This window comes from Amblyomma maculatum, chromosome 11, assembly GCF_055883805.1.
Source record: "Amblyomma maculatum isolate TAMU_Amacu chromosome 11, ASM5588380v1, whole genome shotgun sequence".
Taxonomy (NCBI): Eukaryota; Metazoa; Arthropoda; class Arachnida; order Ixodida; family Ixodidae; genus Amblyomma; species Amblyomma maculatum.
In genome coordinates this window covers 9,935,445-9,950,184 of record NC_139354.1, presented here as the reverse complement: position 1 = coordinate 9,950,184, position 14,740 = coordinate 9,935,445, and the positions used below count along the sequence as shown (strand labels likewise).

The following is a 14,740-nucleotide window of genomic DNA, read 5'->3' as shown; positions in this document are numbered from 1 at the left end:
AGCCTCGTGCGATAGACGACTTCAAGCCAAGTTTGACCATGACACCATTGTTAACTTTATGCGTTACGTTGACGACTTCTTAATTTTTTATCTCAAAGATGACGCTCAACAACCTGTTGCTCAGATTTTGTACACGTTCAGCACTGAACCTAATGACTTACAATTGACCACAAAATATCCTACTGACAACAAACTTAGGTTTTTAGATCTGGAACTTGTGCTATCGGGCGACCATGTGCGTTGGATGTACTCTCCGCGCTCTCGGAAGAGCATTCTGCCCCTCCAATTGGCTCATTCAAAGATCGTTAAGCACGGGATAGCAAAATCCTGCATGAACGCAGCCTTGTATAGGTCATGCATACATAAAACTTAAACCAGCTTTGACGCACAGATCACTAGGCTCACCAGTGCAGACTACCCGACAAAGATACTTTCAAGCGTAGCACAGTCAATTATTTCGGAAAGCAGGATTCAGAAGGTTTCCCGCGATTCAAATAATAAGAACATGGCGTTCATACCGCACGTGCGTAAAGTCTCGCACAACCTGAAAATTACAGCAAAGCCGGCGTGAAGCTTCTTTTTTCGTCCAGGAATAAGTTAAGGTTGTGCAAGAAAGTCAATCAAGAAATTAGAAGGAAGGCATGTGAAAAGAAACACCGAAAGAAATTTGTGAACTGCTGTTGTGGTGTTGCTTACAAAATTCCACTATCATGGGGCCAATTCTACATCGGAGAAACTGGACGGTGCGTTAACGATAGACTACGCAAGCACGCCAAACACATACAAAACCAGTCAAGCCGAAATAACATACTCATCAAATCCACCGATTGCAAGGACCGTGAGACTTTTTTAAATCAGACCACTATCATTTCCAAATATAAAGACCTGACCTCACGCCTCATATCTAAGGTTGTTTACAATCACGAATTTGGTGACACATGTGTCAGCCAACCGTCCGTTGCTCTATTCCCACAAGAGCTTACCTATCTCAATAGAGAACGGTTCTGATAGTTTCATATCTCAGGACCATGATTGTGTCGTAATTTGATTTTTCTTATGTGCTTTGGTTCTCTGCTTTATATTGCTTCTTGTGTCGCAATAAACCATTTGGTTGTTAGTCAGCTCATGTGTCTGTCTCGCCTTCCTACAAGTCCCGTCTGTTTGAGCTTTTTCTTCTTTTCGTTCAACATGAACCAACCAGCCCGACAAAGCCCTCTTCTTGAATTGTCTTATCATGTAATGTCACCACTAATCACAATAACTAACCACATTCTATATCATCACGTTTATTAATTTCATTATTCAAATATGTGTTATTTCATTAAATAATTATGTCTTCATCATTTTTTTGTTTAAAGATTATTACGACGACGTCATCACTTATTCATCACGACATATTACGTCACTAATTATTTTATTGTTTAATTACATAACACTCATACTTAATAAACTTCGACACATCATAAATGGTGTCACTTCAGATGGAGATATTGACCAAGTCTTTCGATTACATGTTTCCTCTTTTGGTATGGTACGTCTCCTAGCTGAAGTAGTTAACGCATCTAATCTGGCTGGGTTACACCGATCATGCTGCATAATTTCGTCGAACAACAATCTCAATCCTTTTGTCGAAATTGGTCTTGGTGGCATCAAAGTTCGCCAGGCATTTCAAATGCGCTTTGAGGCTACATGAATATGCTTGTGCTTGCGCCATGTGGTTGTGCGAACGTTTGACATGTTTTTTTCCAAGAAAGTGGCACCATTATTCAGTTATACCCCGACACGAACAACTTCTTCACCAACTGCGTACGTGACTACGAGCAGCGACCAACGACAGGACGTCATATGTAACGGAAATGAAACTACGCATTGCATAATACGGCCACAGTGTGATGGCATGTATACTTCTGCCAGCGACCGTCCTTTGGAATACTGTCATACGGCGTCACCACACAATTGTAAAACATCACAAAATCCAAAGGGCTGTAGACATGCAGCGAGTTCACTGAAGAGAGTACACTTATGGGACGCTGCTCGCCAACTAGAAGCCCCAACAACATACGTATGCCAGTGACGACACGTTTCCTAGAAGAAAAATAAAATATGGGAGACATTAAACCTCCTCGTTTTAGGGTATGACGCGCTAGCATTAATGTCACATGACTGTGGTTCCCCCTTGCGGTTCCTCATTCGCGTATATATAGCTCCTGCTCTCCTAATATCAGGTTAAGTGGAGGAATATGGTAGAGGTACTTGTCTGCAATGAACTCAATGTGGCCGATGATCAACTACCAATCTCTAAACAAGTGCCTCCAAAATCACGCACATTCTCCTGATCATACAGTCCTAAGCTCCTCTTCGTACATCTACCGGTCGCCAGCCACCACCCGACGTACAGTACGGTCCACTGTTAAAGCAAACGTGCAATCACGTGATCTACATACTTCGCAAGGCGCTGCCGCCAACAACTGGAGAGATTGGGCGGTACTATGTGCATGCTTGAGAAGACCAGCCAGCGGGGTTTACTGTCCATTTCAAAGCGCAGCAGTTACACGGTCTCATGCTCCCTTTAACAGTGGACCGCAGTGTACATATAAAGCCCCGCTTTAACGAAGCCTTACGATCTTGCATGCATGTCTCAGGAGTAGCGTGTCTGACTCAGCGTCCAAGAGCCCTGGAAGGTTGATTTCTATCCCACACTCCAATATGTAACAGTGGTACACTGTTTTCTCCGTGCTGTGTTGTGTCGGAAACTCAGTGGCAGCAGTACCACCTGGTGGCGCCCCACTTGATGCATACTATACTTCCGCAAGCACGTCCTCTCTGTGCCGAAGCAACCGAGAATGTGTACCTTGGTAAGGGACTGTGAATTGTTTGAGGGAAATAAGCGGGAGCAGTCTTACAGACGGTGGAACCCTGAACAGAGCCGGGAAGCAAGGAACGAAGGGGTAAAAAACAAGATTTTTTTAATTTCTTATTTATTTTAAGTATCGTATAATTTTCTGATTGCCCCGCCTGGGTGGCGCAGCGGTTACGGCGCTCGACTACTGAGCCCAAGAGAGCGGGATCAAATCCCTGCCTCAGCGGTGGCGTTTCGATGGAGGCGAAATGGAGTGGAGACTGTGTGGTGTGCGATGTGAGTGCACGTTAAAGAACCCCAGGTTGTCGAAATTTCCGGAGTCCCCCACTACGGCTTCTCTGATAGCCTGAGTCGCTTTGGCACGTTAAACCCCACAAACTAAACTAAACCAAGTTTGTGACTTAGGCAATATTATCAAACTTTCCCATTTTTTCACTTAACGTTGAACTTACAGCTTAAAAAGCAGGGCCGTCGGCAGGCTTAACCAAGAAATATTGGGCATCACCTCAAGCTCCCAAATTGGTCTCGCCATCGCGGCGTGGTCAATGCCTGTCCCCGATCTTGTGGCTGTCAGCTGATACTTACGGATATAGTGAAATTTGCCCCTTGAAAGCCAGCCCCCTCATTCATTCTGCACTTGTTTTGTTGGTGGCTTTACCAGTGAATATAATGGTATGGGGCTAAGAAAGCTTCCTATTGAGACTCACGTATGTAGACTGACTAAAATGTATAGGGTAAACCTCAGACTGCGTGCAAATTATTAAAGAGTACCTAAATGACCACAATGATTTCGTTTATTGATCGCGTTGTAAGACATGAAATGCCGTGTTAATGCACATCTCACAAATGGCAAAGAATCCTCGTGGTGGAGCGCGCAAAGTGCAGCCGCGTTTTTCAAGCTCAAAAAATTGGTGATGGAGGCAACTAGTGCATATTCAAGCAACTAACAATACCCAAAACAATGACTTAACAATTTTAACAGCACTGAACAAGGGTAGAGAAGTGGAAGAATCAGTTCATCCCCTGCCTGTGTTGATCGTTCTGCCCAGACGAAGACAAGTTCACATTTCGAAACGTTGGCTCGACCTGCAAACCGAGGCTTCCTCCCCTCTACCCTTGTTCAGTACTATTTCATAGCGTGTAGCCATCTTCTTCCTCTCGTTCTACCTGTAACTATTTTAAAACACATTAGACATCTGTGAAAGTGCTTCAAAGTTAGCAAACTGCTAACCGGAGCAAGTGAAGATTAAAATATCTCCCCTTCCGTGCCCGAGCTTTACAAAGTGGGACCCTAGAGTGCCTTCGTTTTTTTATAACTTAAAATAGTGATTACTGTCATTCACTACGAGAGCACAGGCCTCGTAAAATTCGCCCCAACCGAAGCCAGTGAAAATGCAGGTGTCTTCCGTGCCCGAAGTTTACAAAGTGGGACTTTAGAGTTCCTTCCTTTTTTTAATTTAACAACTGCAAATAGAAAGCACTGTAATTCACTGTCAGAGCACAGGCCTCGTAAAAATCACCCCACTTAAAACAGGTTGTGTTAAAGCCTAATGCTTGCCTGCTCTCTTTAAAAAGCTGAATCGCATTCAAGTGTTTCAGCGGCTGTACATCTGACACGACTAGTGATGTATACTCGAACTTATTCGTCGCCATGAGATGCATCATTTGGAATGGAATAGCGAAGTTTATTCACTGCAGGACATAGGTCACTGTTAGAGACACCTCCAGATATTATCTTCTTGATTCAACAGACGCAGCGGAACCTAGCGCACCGAATGCGCTGGGTTCGTCACAAATGCTCAACTTTTGCTTGTGTTTTCTACGAAAGTATGAATGATAATAAGCATAAATAAGGGCAAGAACCAACTTCGCGCGCCTACGTATACCAGCGATATACAAAAGTATATCACGCGACGGACGAGAACAAATGAAATACACAAACGGTAGGACCAGCACCTAGATGTTTGCGGAGAATCATGCCGCACCTGATGACAAGGCCAGAATAGTATTCCCAGGAACTACTGTAACTCACATTAATGTATTTCTATTGTTGTACATATGAACGTTTTTATTCGCTAGCAAACGTCTCTAGCACGTATTAGTGTCGGTGCCCATGCACTGTGCTGTCGTGCGGAAGGCTGATGGATGGCCGCGTCTCCTTGCGGCTAGCTTCGCTACTTCTCAACCTTGACGTCAAACTCTACACACACCAGCGTTTTTCCGTTGTTCTTGCCTTCGATTTTTATGTGTATAGAGTCGGACTGAAAAGCAAGAACAAGAAAAAAAAGATGTCATCCTATTGACACACAGCTCTCACGAACCGGAAGCAAGGGGCAAGTACTTTTAACAAAGTACCAAGGCCTACTGTGAAAAGGTCGTAGTAAATTTGGAACAGCCTCGAAAGACTCGACGCTGTATTAAAGTAAAGGCAATATTCGTTACTTTCACTTTGTTACAACTTCTGGGCATTTTATTTCAATACTTGCTCCTAAGATTTGAGATCTTCATTTAATGTGTTTATTTATTGATTATTTCATTCTTCGACAGGGTTGTTTATTTATCATTAGAAATTTTCTTTCTTCAAGCATAACTGCTCACCGTACAGGTGGCTTAGATGTGCACCGCATGATGAGCTTGTGCAATAGATACAAAACCTCGACTCGAAATAATTTCAAGAAGACATTTTACACTATATCTCATCTTGAAATAATGCTCTCCGGTGTCTTACAGAATCAGCTTGTGCTCCTATTATTATATTTCCTTCGAGACATTGGCTGTTAAACGGCCGATCCTCTCACTTCAGTGCCGCAGCCGCGGTCTATAGCATGTTCCCTGAGTATAACACTGCAAATTATTTTTAAAGCCAGAACTTCGTTTTCTACAAATGTTAGAAAAGCAATACCTAGCGAAGTACATAAAATTTGAATAATATTAACTGAGCTACTACAGAAGTTCTCAACGTTTTGCATCATTGTTCATTAAAATATTACATTGAGCACGTCCTTAAGTGGGTTCTCCCGCAAAATTCTCGATCGCATTTTTCTTTATGCCCGTCGCAATTATTTCTCGCATAACATTTTTTACCGAACAAAGTTCATCTCTGTGTATGTGATGACGTATATTCTCTTTTTCCTCCTAAAGAGATGGCCAAATAAATTTTAACACTTCGATAAAACATTATCGGAATTTCCTCTCGAATATATTAGTACCATTTAAGAAATTTGATACCGTGTGTGGTAAGTCTTCACATGCTTGCTACCGAAAGGAATTACTTGTCTCGCATACCTGATGCGTTTTCTACCGCGCACTTCACTAAGCAATTTTATGTCATGGCTGGATAAGATAATATTAAATACTCATCATTTTACTCCATATTGTTCAGGTTCTCTTGTTTGCAAATACTAATTTAACGAGTCTGAGATTTGTTTAGAACATTACTAGTGCAGGTTTGAACTGAATGAGTTGCAAAATAAAGGTTTCGAATGAAAAAACACTCCTATATTTTCTTGAAAGAGGTGAGCATTCTTAAACCACTGAGACAAGGTAACAAAATATGTAGTCCTTATCTTTAGGACACATTGCTGGTCTTCGACCGTGTACAGTGCCGCTTCGACTAGCGAAAGTATTCATTAGCAATTTTGCTTCAAAAACAAGCGTGGGAAGAGGATATTAAACAGGCGTAGGAGGAAAAAAAAGCATTTTTGTGTTCTGAAAGAAATCAAATGAAAGTGTCGCGCGCACAGATGTAACGGGCTATTTATGCAAATGCTCCGGAATTAAAGGGGTAACAAAGCATCTGATGCGTCACTGAATGCGAAAAGCGGCTCAAGAAGATGTAAGTTACCTCGACAAGTTCATAAAGCCCATCTTCTAAGCCCTGAGCTTATTTTGCTGCATACTACAAGGCGGATGTCTTGTTATCATGGCTTTGTTTTTCTGCGGTGATGTATAGGAAGGGATTGGATGGTAAACTTGCGGTGTTTAAACCCGCTCGTATATGCCAGGAAAGTCGTCAGTGCGAAGTCAAAACCATTTTAACTTTTTTCTAGTGCGGCCATGTAAAACAAAGTGTCGGTGAGCATGCGCTGTCACTGACCTGCATGTGTAAATTGAAAGGGAAGCGTCACGGGTAACCGAATCACTCACTTTGATCAAAATTCCGGCCAGGGTTGGTATCTGGATGCTCAGGCTATTCGTATAGCTTCCCTTTGGTATGGGGCACTTGTTGTTCCATGAAGAGGCAACCTGCTTCTCAACATTCCCAGTTCCACCGCATAAATCGTAGGTGCTGCAGTCATCAAGGTTGGAAAATTTAGTTACTGCCATTATGCTCTCATTAGACATAAAGTAAAGGAACGGAACTTTCAGGCTTCGCGCCTTTTTCTTGAGCCGTGAAAACAGATTGCGTCAAATGTGTGAAGATAAAATTAGTAGTACGATCTTATGCCAGAAAGGTCGATATTCCAGCAACTGCATTATTTCAATGGCATGACAATGGCCGAAACTGAAATGAATAAAAGAATATTTTCTCCCTAAAATTTACTGATGTCTTCCCCGTCAGATGAAGTAAAAACATAAAGGTAAATACTCTAAATCACCTGAGCTCCTTTAGATATCAAAAGACAATCGGCAGGAATATATTAAAAAGTCGCTGACGAAAACTTCATTTTAGTTCGTTCCTAGTACAAATGCATAGTTAAATCTTGGTGGAATGCTGATATGCCTTCGGCACAGGTATGCAAACTTACAAATGAGAGAACTGAATAAGAGCAATATTTTGTTTCTCCGCCAAGTGATTTTATTGTAATGTCAGTAAAGAAAATAACTCCGTGATTTCAAGTAGTCAAGAGGGGTTGCCACGTGCATACAGTCAACTTTGCAGTTCTAGCATAAAACACACAACAACAATTCTAAAAGACAAGCACTCATTTCCGAATCAGTTTTTATACGACACGGAGTCCCTTTCATATCATGACCACAAAACCTAGGAAGCAAATTTATTCAAAGCACTTTTCAGGCATTTTTGTCCTACTATCTAAACTTTTCTTGAAAGGCTGGCGGTAAAGTGCCTCGGTCCTATCACTGCGCTACGGATAAAATTATGGTTTAAAGTCAATGCATTATGGTGTAGAGGTGTTGATAGCGTTGTTGTTGTTGGTTTTTCTTGTGGCTGAGAAATTCGTTATTTTGCCTCCGTAAATTTTTTCCAGGGGCAATTAGCCGCAAACATAAATGCCTTGAAGTAATCGCAAATTTGCTTCTGAGCACCGGCACATATGTACTTCATTTTTCGCATTATCACTCTGGTGAAAACTCCACCATCATCTACGTTTGCGTCTTTTGTGGTAATTAGTCGATATAGGCTGGCATCAATTCGTCCTCAGATTCCCTTCAACAATGTCCCACAAGACCAAGCAGGCAGGACTATCACGAGAAAAAACAACGGGCACAGACTTAAATTCACTTACCACGAACCGACGTCGCCAAGACAAGGCATCTTCGTGGTTCCTGACGTCATAGTGAACACAAGCTGCGGACTCCCAGATATCTCTTCATTCAGCTTGATATTGTACTTAAGAGTCATGGTCGAGCCAATTTTGACGTTCGACACAGACACGTCGTCGATGGCAACGATGCTGTTTGCTGGACTTCCTGCATGTAATAGTAAAGAAAAAATTATGACATCGATCATATGTAAATCACGCTGGTAATTGTGCAAAGTACTTCAAGAACTGAGTTAGTTTCCTACAAATTTCCGCCTCCAAAATTTTACTTCTGTTCGGGTAAACGGGGAACTACGCCTAGATGTTGTCTAGATGTCTAAGCACTCCTCGGCGTTTTTTTACTCATCATCATCATCATCAGCCTGATTATACCCACTGCAGGGCGAAGGCCTCTCCCATATTTCTCCACTTAACCCGGTTCTGTGCTAGCTGCATCCACTTGACCCCTGCGAACTTCTTAATCTCATCCGCCCACCTAACTTTCTGCCGCCCCCTGCTACGCTTTCCCACCTCACCTCGCTTTTTTTACTCACCAAGCACATAACATATAATTGCATCCACAGCGTCAGCGGTCACAATCCATGGTCTGCTAAAGGTACAGACCACTCATATTCTTTATTGCAAGTACAAAAAGTACACAAGCAGCCTATTATATTTATCTATATATGCTACCCTATATGGCCGACAACTACTGCACTGTGGTCAGGACAGCAGCATTATAATAATGAGTTAAAGTGTACATAATGGTATTTTTGCTCTCCTTTCATTTTTCCCTCACACTACAGGTTTTGGTTGCTTCTGTGTGCAGCTTCAGTGCTTACGCAAATAGAGATTGGACAACACTCGACAGACTTCGAGAAAATTCTCACAGTGCTTATATCGAACATGACCTGGTTCCTTAAGCCGGTTCGTGTCACCCTCAGACGACTCCTTGCATCTTCGCGATAACGAACACAAATCTAACTTTTGAAAATAGTCACGAATAAAACTCAACAACACTCAAGTAAGTAACTGAGTTGTCCAGTAAAATAAAGTAAATTAAGCTCACTAGTTTGGGTAAATTTTTCTGGCAGTACCAAAGCAGTTTAATAAGTGTCTAACCTGCGCTCTGTTCTAGCTGTAAATTTCTTTACACTAAGCTCTTCGGTATGAAAATTGCCTGCAGTATTTGAACCAGTTGGCCTGCTGCAGCGCGTCGCTCGAGAAGGAACGGAGACGGGAACGTACCAGGGCACGATTTGATGCTAGGAGTTTGAGTGGTCGACGACGCAATGTCTATGCACGTTACAAGCAACACAGCCGCAATCATCGTAGCCACGGTGAGTTTCTTGCAGGCAAGCTTTCAGTACTGACACTATATTGTGTCGTCGTCAAGGGCTGCTAATGCTGAGGCAATTTCAGCGGTTCATCGCCGTGGAACTTTTTATACCTCAATCTTCCTCTCAAGCTTCACTGTTTACCCTCGCTGCCGGCATTGGTTTCGCCGCGGCTACACGTGCAGTCACGGACACACATGAAGTGTCATCAAAGGGTTAAGCCTCACAGAGTTGTACTCATTTTACTACGATACGACCTTCTTGAGCATCAGCGCTTTACGCACAAGTACACACAGTGGAGAGTCCTCGAAGTCACAAGTCACACTCATTTCGCTGCTGTTTCTTTATTTTTGTACTTAACTGTACGCAAGTAGAAAACAAGGTTATCACAATGACGCCATTGAACTGAAAGCGACCTATTTTGGCCCGAGGCGCACATTCACTGTTTTCGCGTGCGTGCGGTAGTGATATTATATACTCAACGGAGACCACAATGAAGAGACATTCGTCAACTGTTCCAAGAAATGAACGATATTCGTCAGGCATTTATTACAGCCGTAAAACAAAATCTGTCCGTCATACCAGCAGGAACGTTGGGTTGAAATGTCACCGTCATTATATTGAAAACATTAGATAAGATCCAGGACACGTATGCTATTATTTCTTTCCAACTGTTAACCCGCTACTTGAGCGCTGCATCTGGTAGACCGCTTGAAACTTGTTATTATTGTATTATTGTAGGGTATTATTGTGGGGTATTATTGTAGGCACGGTTATGCGCAGGTTGATAGAAATCGCCTGAGCTTTCAACGCATGAAAAAGTTGCCTCTAATGTTTTTTCTGCACTCGCCTTAGCTAGTGAAAAGTGCCATGAAAAACCAACACTGTGGCTAGATGTTTTTTTTAATAACTTTAACTGTCGTAATCTACCTTTATGAACACATTCATATAAATGATCTCAGCTCTCGATGCCTAGCAATTGTCTGCTTCTGAAGTTTCTCCTGCGCTCACAACGGATCAGAAATGCCATGAACATCCAATGGGGTCCATTTTAAATAATTGTAGGCGTAATAATATAAACTTATTTCATATACATAATAAAACATAGCCTAGATTTTCCATGGGCAGCAAACTTCCGGTTCTAAAGTTGGTCCTCCGCTCACTAATAATAACCAAGACTCAAGCTGGAAACCAATATGGCACAATTTTCAAAATAAGCAGCAAATCTACAAACTTGCGAGCCTACTGAGCAAGGCTCTGTAGATATGATCGTTATTAGGGTACAATTATCAAGGAGGTGAACATTACATTCAAAATTTCTATCTGTATTCACCCAAACGTTCTCAGTATGTCATTTGAAGTATTTGGTCATATTAAACTTCATTATGCATATTCTCCTGAACCATTTTCCAATTTTAACAAAGATGCAAATTGCTAGAGAAGTGTAAGCTTTACATTAGTCTCTTTGGTGCTGACAAAAAGAGAAGAATAAATGGGATCACCGTTTTATGGGGATCTCTAAACACTAGCATTGAATCGAAAGTTGAAGAACTGTTTTCCGGAAAATGTGCTTTGAAATAAAATTGAAGGTACACTAAGCTCATGCGTAAAGACAAAAGAAACATGGACGCACAAACAATCCTGTCAAAGGGCCAACAAGGCGCCATAGATGAACGTGAAAGGGAGAGCATACGCTAGCAGAGTTGCGCGACTCTCACTTATGGACCTGCGTGTAAAGGTGCATCAATATTATTTCGTACCTAAGGGTTCTAATATTCTTGTGGCGAGATCAGCCGCGAAAAACCGTCTGAAGATTTAAAACATTTAGTAAAAATCTAGTGTTAGCCTGATACATCATGTGACATACTGTGTTCCATACTGTCCCCAAACATTTTCAGTTCGAGTCGCTGGTAAGCATATGCTCTCCATCATTTTAGCTTATTTCTAGGCAGTTCTTGACACTCGCACTATTCCATTTTTTTTTAAAAAAACAACAATTTTTTTTATTCAAAATGTATGGTTTGGACAAGCATTAAGCTTAAATATGTTGTTAAGGATGGGGTGGGCTTACTCACAGATGATGGGGTAGGAACTCGACGCATAACAGGCGGCCAGACCAGTGTCGTTCGCATCTCTTCAGCCCCCTCCCCCCCCCCCTCCCTTCTAATCTTCACTTTCACTTCATTCACATCAGTCGCTGCGTAGCGCGTGACAATATTTTTCCTAAGTGCAGTTATTGATTTTCCCTCTTGGCAAAAGGTCGATTTCATTCACAGCATTCGTGGACTTCTTGTATCTCAGCTGTGTAAGCAGCAAGTAACTTTCAAATGATCCTGCTAATACGAACGCGCAACCGAAATTCTTTTTATTTCTCTTCAAATGCCGCAAGTCCATTACTGAGATGTACCTCAATTGAAAAATGTTATAAATTAATGAACGGTGCATTCGTGTATCATAGGTCACCCGACTACGTTATAATCCATAACTGCTTCTCCGCAGTCTCCGAACCTATATAATGACTGTCGCATTTGTGCATGCTGTGTGGGTTCTATTGTTTCGTATAGTAGTGGGCCACTGTTTTGTTACAACACGGGCTATCTCCCCTGCATGTTTTCGTGACCCGCGCTGCCATACCCTTGCAGAGTTTGTCGGGGCAAGCAGCTCTTTTGGTGTCGCGCTACTGATTTCATTGTAACTCTCGCAATAGTTCCTGGATGTCGCCTGAATATCCGGTTATTGTTCTTCAACGGATGTCGATGCGAACGCGTGGCACCCTGTGAAAATTACGGGCAACTCCCCCCCCCCCCCCCCCCCGCTTGTAGTGACCACATTTGCCTGCGCGCTTTTTCTTATTTTGGTAAGTCGACCCTTTTTTTTTCCGGCATCGTGACGTGCTCATCCAACCTTTCTATGCGTCAACTACTTTATAGGAGGCTTCAATATATTGAGAAAATAGTATGACTTTTACACATCGGCCCAACAGCGTTACTGTGTAGGGTCTTGTTCAATTGTACCCCATCCTACCATCAAGCAGCCGTCCTTGTTAGTTCAGTAAAGTAACACGCTCCTACCTAAGCTAACAGGAATAACAGGATAAAACCTAATTGTTAAGAAATTCCGAGAGCACTGTGGAATCACTGCAGAAATGAGAAAGCTGGAGCGTTGCTGCTGCCCACGGTGTATTACGTTTGTTCTCATTATCATTATCAACTAAATTCCCACCATTATCATTACCACTGTCAGTATTATCATTATCACTACTTTTAGCGTCATTATCATCACTACTATCATTCTCATGGTAGACTAAGAGAATTATGATATGTATTTCACGATCCCGGGCGTGAAACAGTTGGTTAAAGCACTCGGCTGGGGATCCGAGGGATGGTGTTTCGATTATCGGTGGAGACAGGATCTTTATTTTTCTAATAACGTCATCAGGATGATTGACAAGTGACACATCAGCACACATCTCGCGCGCTACTCTCGTTCACGCGATTTCGTTCCATGGCCCTAGCAAGGTTTCCGCCTTAACTCAATGGTAGAAATCTACCAAGTGCGTGATGAATTGAAAATATTCAAGCAGTCTTGGTAACACTAATTCACACTGTTACCTGGCTCACCGGTACACCAACAACAACCCCAAAACAATCCTTGCAAGCTTAATTGCCTAGGTGTGGTTGTTGTCGTTTTTTTTTTTTTTTTTTTTTTTTTACAGGATGCCTGTTTCTGCTGCAATAGAGAGGAAAAAAAATCTTAATTGGCAGAATGCCGATCCCAAGCAGCCGCTGGTGCTTGTTTAAATTTCCGGACTAAGACAACATTTCTTTCAACAGTAAGGCGTCGTAAATCAAGCTGACCGGTAGTTAGCAGCAATGAAGGATTACTGCATGTCTCCATACTGCTTCCTACAGCTTCCTGTAGACGAGAAATGCCTAATGAACTAATAGTTGGCTTCTGAAATATTACCTTGATTGTAACAAGACCAAACAGAATACGTTTACGTAACTCCTATATGTTCTCAAATTAAATACTTAAACCGTTTTCAAGTTTCTTTTTTTTTTTGCCATTATATAAAAGAAATACAGTCAATTTGTTTTCACTAAACGAAATAGATTTCAAATTTCAACTCAATTTTATTTCATTCGTGCCGAAAGCAAGTATAACTCAGTGACAAATTTTCGAATCCATAACACAGTGCCTATGCACACTTCACGAGCACTTTTCTATCGTGTAGAACAGCGCGAAAAACAGACAGGGACGAAGGAAGACAACAAGACGAGCGCTGTGTCTTCCTTCGTCCCTGTCATTTTTTCGCGCTGTTCTACACAATGTATTACCATCATGCCCAAGCTTCTGTTTTAACACTTTTCTATCCTCGTCCTTTTAAAACGAATTGAATTATAATCTTATTTCCTATTGCATACATTGCTTTGTGTTAAGCTCTTTTTATTGTATTTTCGAACTGCGCGACATGCTGCAATATATTTACAGGTATCCTTACAGAAAGCCCAAAAAATGATAACTCAAGCGTTGTGAAGATGTGCACTCACCAACAAAAAGAACCCAAGTCCTGGCCTAAAAATTGCAGGCACAGCCCAGGCGTTGAAATGCAGCAGATGTTTGAATGATTAAAGCATGTTTTCTAAATATGACAGCGTGTATGAATTTTCATATTCTTTATTCACATTTCGAATCATGTTAACGCACTCATACAACATCTAAGAACAGCAACATTCTTCATTGCTAAACATTGAATTACATCTTTCTTCTTGGTCAAGAATCAACACTGTGCACTTTCATCACTTTTTGCTCTAACGATTTCAACATGTTCATCAGCAACACACTTTTTGATTATTGCAAACACTGTGTGGTGGTCGCTGAAAGTGTGCGAGAGAGCAAATTTCGTCTACTCTCAGATTTACCCCGCGATTAGCAAAGTTTGAAAATACCAAGTCTAAAGTAGTTCCCCACTAGGTCACACACGGGAGTCAGATTTTATCCTAAGTTCGAAGAAGTCCACCCACGCCACCTACGATGTCTTAGTGGTCAAGGCGCCTAGC

At 41.9% G+C, this 14,740-nt stretch overlaps 1 protein-coding gene across 1 annotated transcript; it reads right to left on the bottom strand.

Moving 5' to 3' along the window:
* Nucleotides 1-5,034: 5,034 nt before the first annotated feature.
* On the bottom strand, nt 5,035-9,673 carry LOC146172824 (uncharacterized). Its single transcript, XM_084584404.1, has 4 exons — nt 9,592-9,673; nt 8,329-8,512; nt 7,007-7,148; nt 5,035-5,121 (listed from the first exon to the last, which is right to left on the bottom strand). Exons 1-4 carry the CDS (start codon nt 9,671-9,673, stop codon nt 5,035-5,037), a joined length of 495 nt encoding a protein of 164 aa, XP_084440530.1.
* Nucleotides 9,674-14,740: the final 5,067 nt, after the last annotated feature.

Bases quoted from the DNA above. Each gene is read 5' to 3' on its own strand.
- LOC146172824 (XM_084584404.1), bottom strand. From the start codon at position 9,673: ATGATTGCGGCTGTGTTGCTTGTAACGTGCATAGACATTGCGTCGTCG. The intron at 8,513-9,591 runs GTACGTTCCCGT...TATTACATGCAG, and splicing joins TAGCATCAAATCGTGCCCTG to GAAGTCCAGCAAACAGCATC. The intron at 5,122-7,006 runs GTGAGTGATTCG...CTTGCTTTTCAG, and splicing joins TGGCCGGAATTTTGATCAAA to TCCGACTCTATACACATAAA.